The sequence below is a fragment of the Mandrillus leucophaeus genome, unplaced genomic scaffold (assembly GCF_000951045.1).
Source record: "Mandrillus leucophaeus isolate KB7577 unplaced genomic scaffold, Mleu.le_1.0 Scaffold401, whole genome shotgun sequence".
Classification (NCBI taxonomy): Eukaryota; Metazoa; Chordata; class Mammalia; order Primates; family Cercopithecidae; genus Mandrillus; species Mandrillus leucophaeus.
This window is the reverse complement of record NW_012104266.1, coordinates 314273-324268: the sequence shown is the minus strand read 5'-3', so window position 1 is coordinate 324268 and position 9996 is coordinate 314273. Positions and strand designations below refer to the sequence as shown.

Below are 9996 nucleotides of genomic sequence, written 5' to 3'. Positions count from 1 at the left end.
GTAGACATGGATTTTACCATGTTGGCCAGGCTGGTCTCGAACTCCTGACCTCAGATGATCCAGCTGCCTTGGCCTCCCAAAGTGTTGGGTTTACAGGGGTGAGCCACTGCACCTGGCCATTCCAAAGTCTTAACTCATTCCAGCATTAACTCAAAAGTCTAAGTCCAAAGTCCCATCTGAGACAAGGCAAGTCTCTTCTGCCTATGAGCCTGTAAAATCAAAAACAAGTTAGTTACTGCCTAGATACAATGGGGGTACAGGTATTGGGTAAATACACCTGTTCCAAATGGGAGAAATTGGACAAAACAAAGGGGCTACCGACTCCATGCAAGTACTAAATACAGTTAGGCAGTCATTAAACCTTAAAGTTCCAAAATGATCTCTTTTGACTCCATGTCTCACATCCAGGTCACACTGACTTGGGAGGTGGGCTCCCATGGTCTTGGGCAGCCCTGTCCCTGTGGATTTGCAGGGTACAACTCCTCTCCTGGCTTCTTTCACAGGCTGGCATTGAATGTCTGTGGCTTTTCTAGGTGCATGGTGCAAGCTGTGGATGGATCTACCATTCTGTAGTCTGGAGGATGGCGGCCCTCTTCTCACAGCTCCACTAGGTAGTGCTCCAATGGGGACTCTGTGTTGGGGCTTCAACCCCACATTTCTCTTCTGCACTGCCCTAGCTGAGGTTCCCCATGAGGGCTCTGTCCCTTCAGCAAACTTCTGCCTGGACATATAGGCATTTCCATACATCCTCTGCAATCTAGGTGGAGGTTCCCAAACCTTGATTCTTGACTTCTGTGCACCCACAGGCCCAACACCATGTGGAAGCTGCCAAAGCTTGGAGCTTGCATACTCTGAAGCACAGCCCCAGCTGTACCTTGGCCCCTTTTAGCCATAACTGGAGCAGCTGGGACACCAGGCACCAAGTTCTTAGACTGCCCACAGCAGGTGGGGCCTGAGCCCAGCCCACTAAACCTTTTTTTCCTCTTTTCCTCCTAGGCCTCCAGGCCTGTGATGGGAGGGGCTGCCGCTAAGGTTTCTGACATGCCTTGGAGACATTTTCCCCATTGTCTTGGTGATTAATATTTGGCTCCCTGTTACTTATGCAAATTTCTGCAGCCGGCTTGAATTTCTCCTCAGAAAATGTTTTTTTCTTTTCAGTCACATTGTCAGGCTGCAAATTTTTCAAACCTTTATGCTCTGTTTCCTTTTGAACACTTTGCCCCTTAGAAATTTCTTCTGCCAGATACCCCAAATCATCTCTCTCAAGTTCAAAGTTCCTCAGATCTCTGGGGCAGATGCAAAATGCCACCAGTCTCTTTGCTAAAGCATAGCAAGAATCACCTTTACTACAGTTCCCAACAAGTTCCTCATCTCTATCGGAGACCACCTGGACTTCATTGTTCATATCACTGTCAGCATTTTGGTCAAAGCTGTTCAATAAGTGTCTAGGAAGTTCCAAATTTCCCCACATCTTCCTGTCTTCTGAGCTCTCTAAGTCTCTAGGAAGTTCCAAACTTTCCCACCTTTTCCTGTCTTCTTCTAAGACCTCCAAACTGTTCCAACCTCTGCCTGTTACCCAGTGCCAAAATCACTTCCACATTTTTGGATATCTTTACAGCAGCACCCCACTCTCTGCGGAGCCAATTTGCTGTATTAGTTCATTTTCATGCTGCTAATAAAGACATACCTGAGACTGGGTAATTTATAAAGGGGAGGTTTAATTGACTCACGGTTCAGCATGGCTGGGAGGCCTCAGGAAACTTACGATCATGGCAGAAGGGGAAGCAAATACATCCTTCTTCACATGGTGGCAGGAGAAAGAAGTGCCCAACAAAAAGGGGAAGAAGTCCCTTATAAAACCATCAGATCTCGTGAGAACTCACTCACTGTCGCAAGAACAGCATGAGGGTAATTGACTCCATGATTAAATTACCTCCCACTGGGTCTCTCCCACAACACGTGGGGGTTATGGTAACTACAATTCAAGATGAGATTTGGGTGGGAACGCAGCCAAACCATATCATATGGTCTGTATATTAAATCTCAAGTAAAAAAAAAAAGAAAGAAATACAAGTCCTCGAAGTTTGGAATGAAGATGTCATATTTTTCTGCTAAATGTTCCTCAAGTAAACACAGGAATTCTTTATTACTCTCAAGGCCCTCCAGGTGTATTTTATAATAGGGTCATCTCTCTGGAAAGTTTTTGTTGTCAATGAGGTGTGTAATGACACGTGGTAAATACTTGGAACAAGGTAATTTCTATAGCAACTGTTACAATGATCCCTTGCTCTCCTATTTCAATCACATTTTATGGCTGAATTCTTTTGAGAATCTAGCAACTCAGCCATCTCTGCTTTACAGTCAGGCCTTGATTTGTATTTCTCAGTAGTGTGAATTTGTGACAGCATTAGATTATTAAAAAAGTCTTGTTCCATTGATATTAGTCACTTGTTTGCAAATAGTAGCTTTCCTTTTCAAGATTTCAGTTAACTTTGCCAGAAACTTCAATGCTTTTGTGCTGGAACCTGCAGATACCCTTTGTCCCAATTCTGGGACTGGTTACAGCAACCAGTTCTCTTTCTGTAGTTGTTACACTGGAAATACGTTTTGCTCAGAATGAAATGTCTTTCTTTGATATCTCACTCTGCCTACTTTTATATGTTCTTAAGAGAGACAATATTTTTGCCAAAATTGTGCCTGGCTCATTATGTGTTCATGGAGTCAAAATTCAAAATATTGTATTTTTATTTTAAATCACAGCTCTTCTTGATATTTTATTGATTTGACGTTTCTTTTCTTATATATTGGGAAGGGTGTAAGTTTCAGATGTTTTCAGCAGCTTTACTTGTAATAGCCAAACAACTGGAAACAATCCAGATGTCTTTCGATGAGTGAGTGGTTAAACAAACTCTGGCGTGTGCAGAACATAGAGTACTGCCCAGCCAACATAAAGGAATGAACTATGGATACATTATAACTTAGCTCTTTAAGGGCATTATGCTTAGTGGAAAAAGACAATCTCAAAATATTACATACGGTGATTCCATTTGTATAATCCTTGAAATGACAAAGCTGTAGAGATGGAAAGTAGATCAGTGATTGCCAGGGACAGGGACAAAGGTGTGGGTGTGTGGTTATACAGGGGTAATATGAGGAAGTTCCTCTGTGGTAATAAAACAGTTCTGTATCATGATGGTCATGGGAGTTACATGAATCTATTTATGGGATCAAATTGCATAGACACACATGCGCACACACACAAACACACATATGTGAGTGTAAAAACTGTGAAAACTGAATAAGTTTTAACAGTATTGTACCAGTGTCAATTTACTGTTTTGATATTGTACTACAGTTACATATGATGTCACCATTGTGGAAAGCTGGATAAAGGGCTCAATGGACTCTAATTTTGCAACACCTGTAAATCTACAATCATTTCAAAATAGAAAGCATTTAAATTTTTTTATTGTGAATTTTTTACTTTAAAATAGCTCACAGTTTTTTCCCTTAAATTAAAAGGCTAAGTTTTCTTAAACATTGCTCTTTCACTGAGATAGAATTCACATACCATAAAATTCACCATTTTAAAGTGTCCAATTTAGTGGTTTTAGCATATTTGCAAGGTTGTGCAACCACCACCATTATCTAATTCCAGAACATTTCATTACCCCTAAAAGAAACCCCTACCCATTAGATGTCATTCTCCTTTCCTTTCTTCCTTCACAATTTCTCTTTCTCTTCTCTCTTTCTATCTCTATATTTGCTCATTCTGGACATTTCATAGCATACAATATATGACCTTTTGAGTCTGGCTTCTTTCACTTACCATAATGTTTTCAAGGTTCATCTGTTTTGTAGCATGTATCATCACTGCATTCCTTTTTACTGCCAAATAATATTCCATTGTATGGATAGACACCAATACATTTATCCGTTCATCAGCTTGTAGACCTTCGGATTGCTTGCACTGTTTTGCTATTAGGAATAATTCTGCTGTGATCCTCTATGTACAAGTTTTTGTGTGACCATATGTTTTAAATTTGAAGGGTATATAACTAAAAGTAGAACTGCTGGGTCATATGGTAACTCTACACTTAACTCTTTGAGAACTGTCAAACTGTTTTCCAAAGTGGCTTCATCATTTTACGATCAGCAATGCCGAAGAATTCCATTTCTCCATATCCTAACTAATACTTGTTATTGTCTATCTTGTTTTATTATAGTCATCCTAGTGAGTGTAAAATGGTGTCATAGTGGTTTTGATTTGCATTTCCCTAATGATTAATGATTTTGAGCACTTTTTCTTTTTCTGTTTTATTAGAGACAGAGTCTCACCCTGTCACCCAGGCTAGAATGCAGTGATGTGACGATTGTAGCTCACTGCAGCCTTGAACTCCTGGGCTCAAGCAGTCCTCCCACCTCAGTCTCCCGGTAGCTGGGAATACAGGCATGCATCACCACATCCGGCTAATTTTTTAATTTTTTGTAGAGATAGGGTCTCACTATGTTGCCCAGGCTGGTCTCAAATTCCTGGGCTCGAGCCATCCTCCCTCCTGGGCATCCCAAAGTGCTGGGATTACAGGTGTTAGCCATTGCACCCGACCCTTACTTTTTCATTTGTATAGCTTCTTTGGAGAAATGTCTATTTAAATCTTTTCCTTATTTTAAAAATTGAATTGTCTTTCAGTTGTTGAGTTGTAAGAATTATTTATCTATTCTGGCTCCTAGACTCTTATGAGATACGTGATTTGTAGATATTTTCTCCCATTCTGTGGGTTGTCTTTTCACTTTCTTAATGGTGTCCTTTGAAGCACAAAAGTGTTTAATTATAATGAAGTCCAACTTATCTATTTTTTACTTTGTTGTTTGTGCTTTTGATGTCATATCTAAGAAGTCATTGCCTAATCCAAGATTATGAAGCTTTACACCTATGTTTTCTTCCATGAGTTTAATAGTTTTCACTTTCACTTTAGGTCTTTGATCCGTTTGAGTTAATTTTTGTATACGATATGAGGTAAGGTCCAACTTTATTTTTCTGCATGTGGATGTCCAGTTTTCTCAGCATTGTTTGTTGAAGACCATTCTTTCCCACATTGAATTGTCTTGGCACCCTAGGTGAAAATCAATTGACCCTCTGTGTTCTCATTTCCTTTCTATTGACATAGAAAGATTTTTAAAATTAATCAATTATTTTCCCTGGGGCCTAATATAGGACCATTGTGAGTAGAATCAGTGCCTTTTTTTGCCCACATTTATGAACTAATTTTGGTGGAGTGCTGGGGGGCCTCATTTAGGAAAATGAAGCTGAAAAATGGGTCTCCAGAAAATGAGGAATGGGGACATGCAGTGGTACATTGGAGAGAACTTTGGCTTGAATGCTAGTTCTATCCAAAGTTGTGTGGCTTTGGGCAAGTTACTAACCCTCAAAGAGCTTTAGCTACTGTGAAATGGAGGTGATGACAATCTCAATCTCACTGGGCTTATGTTTAGTATTAAGAGACAATGGTTATGAAAGCAATGTCATGGTCCCTGGAACATAGTAGGGACTTGACATCAAGCAAACTTACAGTTGGTGCATGGTCTTGTGGCTCCCTCGCTTCTGACATAGGGTGGTTATGTGGGATCAGGAGAGGTGGGCTACCCAGCGGGTACCTGTGCGAGTTCCCATGTTTCTGCTCCTGTCTCCCACACTGTGCAGCAGCTATGGTTCCACTCCCCCACCTTTTCTGTCAGGGGAAGTATGAAGGGTAAATAAAGAAGAGGAAAGTGGCTCTCCATAGAGCAACTTTCTGGTTAGAAGGGAAAATCTCAGGTTTGAGGGAAGCCCAATAGCGAACCACAGAATAATCAGGAAATAGTGGTATCCTGTTTTATATGTCTAGAACTTTATTTTCAAAGAAGAAACAATGTAACTGCATTGCCAATCTAGAACTCTATCACAACTGAGGGAATCCCGTCTGCTTTGACTAGGCAGCTACAGTGCAGGTCCAGCCCTCCCCAGTCCTCCCCTGCCCCTCTGGTTCTTTCCCCTAAGCCTGCCTCAGCCACTTGGGAGACTACTCTATTGCTAGAACTCTGATTTATTAAATAATTTCTGGTTTGGATGGTCTCCTCTCTCATCCTTACAATCTTTCCCTTTCCTGGAATTCTTTTTCTGTGGCTGTACTTGGATCCCTCATGGCTTGGGGGTAGATTAATGAGGAATGTGCCTCCTGTTATATAATTGTCAGCTCTTGGGTCTCAGGGAGGCCATATTCAACTTTATGTTGGTCAAAGAGCTTGCGCAGGGCATTGATGTAGAGTGCGTGATATTTGTCCACTGTCTTCTGGTCTGGCCTCTTAATCCTGGGAATTGGCAGGGGTTCCCCAACTATGAAAAAAGACAAGAGACAAACATCAGAGTCCCCCCTCCTCAACTCAAACTACCCATCCCTCACTGGGAGCCATGTCCTGAAACTCAGTATCTGGCTTTCCTCCCCTTCTTTCATTCTTTTCCTTTGCTCCAGTCTCATCCTGGCCCCTGTTCTCTGATCATCTAATCAAACCCATGCTCAAGAGAATACAAGCAAGCTCAGGAGAGTGGTGACAGAATGTGTGTAAATGGTGATGCTCTTGTAGCAGATGCTGATGTCACATCCATGAATGGCCACAACTCTTATCTGTTTAGTTGTCCTACCCACCCTGCTCTCAACCACACCCATTGCCCATCCCAGATGTGAGTTGGGTCCCCCTGGACTTGATGGATGATTTAAAGTGGGTGGGAAGTGAATGAAGAAACAGGTCATCTGGAGATACTGGAAAGCTCACCAACAGTGGTAATGGGCCGATTGAAAGGCAGGAAGCCCCAGGATCCGTGAGTTAAGCCCCGGCCATGGAAGGTACAGAAATTTAGTCCCACGATTTTTTTGAATGTGTCCTGGAAGGCTTTTTGGAGCAACCTTAACCACGTGCCCTCAGGGAAGGTCACCTGATTGAAAACCTCGTTCTCACCAAAGGAATATGAAGGGACAAGGTATGCCCTGCAAAGAGAGGGGCAGGAGTGTGAGCTCTCTGAGGAAGATCCCCAGAAAAATCCTCTCCAAGGTGGGAAACCTCTCCAACCTCCCCCTTATAGGACAAGAACCCAAGCACCCAAACATCTCCAGCCTCATGTCCCATTCCTGCCACGCCCCACTCTCCCAACTGAACTCTCTGAGGGGAGCTGCTGCTCTGCCTTGTCCTGGTATAGGAAGAAACTAATCTCAAAAGTTCTGTCTTCATTGCATCCAGCATCCAGAGTGTTCTTCGTAAACTGCATATCTGGACATGCCACCCCTCTCAAAATCTTGCAGAGCTCCTCAGTTTGCACCATGCTGCTTCCCTAGGGCCTTTTTGCTCTGGCCTTCCCTCCCTGGCTAGTTTTTCCTCTCCCCACTCTTTCCTTGCAATCTGCTTAGCCATATTAATTGTGCCTTGTATTCTCTCATCTATGTTTTTGTACATTTTGCTTCCTCTGTCGGAAGTGCCTTCCCTCTGTCTTCATGTGGCTTATTCAATTTTGCACTCAGTCCCAATTTCATCCCCTTAAAGAAACTTTATTTGACCACCTCAATTCCCCCAATGCGGAGTAGGTACCCCTTATCTAGTGCTTACCTCTCTTCTACACTAACACTGCCCCAACCGTGTATTACAGTCATCTCCTTACTTGCCTGACTCGCCCCATAGACAACAAGCCAATCAAAGGCAAGAACTGGGTCGTATTCATCTTTGAATCCCTAGGGCCCGGCATAGCGCCTGACATGCCATAGGTCCTCACTGAATGCCTGAGTTCTTTCTCCCTTTTGGTCTGCCTGGAAACTCGCACTAATATTTCAAGTCACAATTCAGATGTTACCCACCTATGAAACCTCTATTCTGGGTCAAGATTTTTCCATCAATTGGTGCTCACATAGCACTTTGTACACATTTCCATTGTAGTGTTCCATTTGTTTAACAAATATTAAGTTCTTTCTATGTGCCAGCACTGTTTTAGGCCCTAGAGATGCATCAGTGAATACAATGGATTTTTTAAAATTCTGTCTTCATGGAGTTTACTTTTTTTGGGAGGAAGACAGACAATAAACATTGAAAATAGTAAGTAAACAAATAAATAAAATGGATGATCTATAGGAAGATAAGTGTAACCGGGAAAAAATAGAGCAAGATGGTCAGATAACCGTATTGAGAAGAGACATTTGAACAAAGACTTGAAGGAGATAAAGGAATGAGCCAAGCAGTCATTTGCAGGAATAGTGTTGCGGGCAGAGGGAACAGCTAAAGCAAAGACCCTAAGGCAGGAGTGGGTGGCTTGCTTGAGGGACAGCAAAGAGGCCAGTGTAGCTGTGATGGAATGAGAGAGGAGTGAGAGGAGTGAGTGATGAGAACAGAGAGACAGCTAAGGACCAGATTATTCCACGTCTCGCAAGCCCTTGTAAGGACTTTGGTTTTTACTCTGAGTGACGTGGGAGCCACTGGAGCATTTTGAGAAGTGACATGATCTGACTCGTGTCTAACAGGATCATCCTGGCTGAAGCTGGGAATAGACTCTTGGGGGTGGGGGAGGCGGGAATGGATACAGGAAGAGCAGTTAGAAGTGTTATAATCATCCAAGGGGAGAGATGATGGTAGTAAACCAAGGGGTGGTAGTCTAGGTAGTAAGTGGTTGGATTCTGCATGTATTTATTTGGTAATTATATGTGCATGGGCCTGTCTTCTTCCATATTGGACTGTGAGTTTGCAAGGACCAGGTCTTATTTACTTTTAAATCCTAAATGCCTAGTACTATGCCTGACATACAGTGGGTGTTCAGTAACTGCTGAATGAATGAGGTCTATTTCTCAAACCAGATTGTATACTCTTTGGGGGCATGTCTTATCTTTTTGATCCTCACAGCATCAAAGCTAGTGCCTCCCCTTGCAGTTGGTAGATTCTCAGGGCCTCTCAGTTAACAAGTTGATATAGAGTGGAGCCCCACTTTCCCAGACCTCCAGCCTACCAGGTCAATGGGCAGAAAGTAAAAGGTTTTCTTCTGCTGTTCTTTCTCCAACTTCAAGTAAGAAAATGTATCTGAATGTATCTGGAGGTCTGAAATGTATCTGGAGGCCCCAACATCCCTAAGGCACAATGTGAGGGGGTAGACGGAAGGAATTAGAGTGAAGATGGGGGCCCTCTAACAGGTGCCCAGGGAGGGCACCATTCTGGAGAGAGCTACAGAGGGCCTGTGGCACCCTGACAACAAAGCACTAGAACCTTGGAACCTACCCTGTTTTCAGTGCCAACTTCACAAAACCTTGACGCTGCTTGAGGAGGAGAGTGGAGGCTCCTGGCTGGCACAAGAGAGCTTCAGCAGCTCCACCCACCACAATAACCACGGCATTGCCTGAGCCTTTCTGGGTCAGCAAGTACTTCAAGGCTGACCTACTCACGGGGCACACACCTGTGAAACCAAAGAGTCAAGTGGTAGAAAAACTTCATGCCTGAGGATGGGGTGAGGGGTTTTTCCAGGCTCTTCCTGTCAGAGACAGTTCTTCTGTTTTCTGATGATTGCTGTTTCCACCTTTCTGTCTCTGACCTTCGTGTCCTGGGTTATGACTGCTCTAGCCTAACGTTGGTTGGTCCTTAGGGTCAGGTGTTTGCCTTGGGGGTCTGTGCTTCTGCAGCTGGGTCAATACTGAGTTCCTCTGCCTCTTACCATCCATAGCCTACTGCATTTCAGATCAATAGTATCTAAGCCCACCTCATCCCTCTCTACCCATGAAGCACAGCCATCTTCCACTCTGCCCAGGCTGACAACACTGGAGATCCTCCAGAGTTCTCTCCTCCAGGGCTAATCGAGACTAGCCACCACCAACCTGCTTCCTCCCTAAGAGTAACCTGCCAAAGGGAAGCCAATGGCTGGGGTTTCTGGAGAGTAGGCACACCCCTGAGCCTGCCCAAGCCAAACTGAAATGTAGTTGAATGATGGAATGTGAATGA

General features: G+C 43.3%; 1 protein-coding gene across 1 annotated transcript in view; it reads right to left on the bottom strand.

The window, feature by feature from the left end:
- Window positions 1-5986: 5986 nt before the first annotated feature.
- The window catches only part of DGAT2L6 (diacylglycerol O-acyltransferase 2-like 6), a 33765-nt gene continuing 29755 nt past the window's right edge, over window positions 5987-9996 (bottom strand). Inside the window, exons 5-7 of the mRNA XM_011992010.1 lie at window positions 9283-9457; window positions 6811-7022; window positions 5987-6373 (exon numbers count right to left, since the gene is read on the bottom strand). Coding sequence (XP_011847400.1) covers window positions 6219-6373; window positions 6811-7022; window positions 9283-9457 — 542 coding nt within the window. The 3' untranslated portion in view covers window positions 5987-6218. The remainder of the gene's footprint in view (window positions 6374-6810; window positions 7023-9282; window positions 9458-9996) is intronic.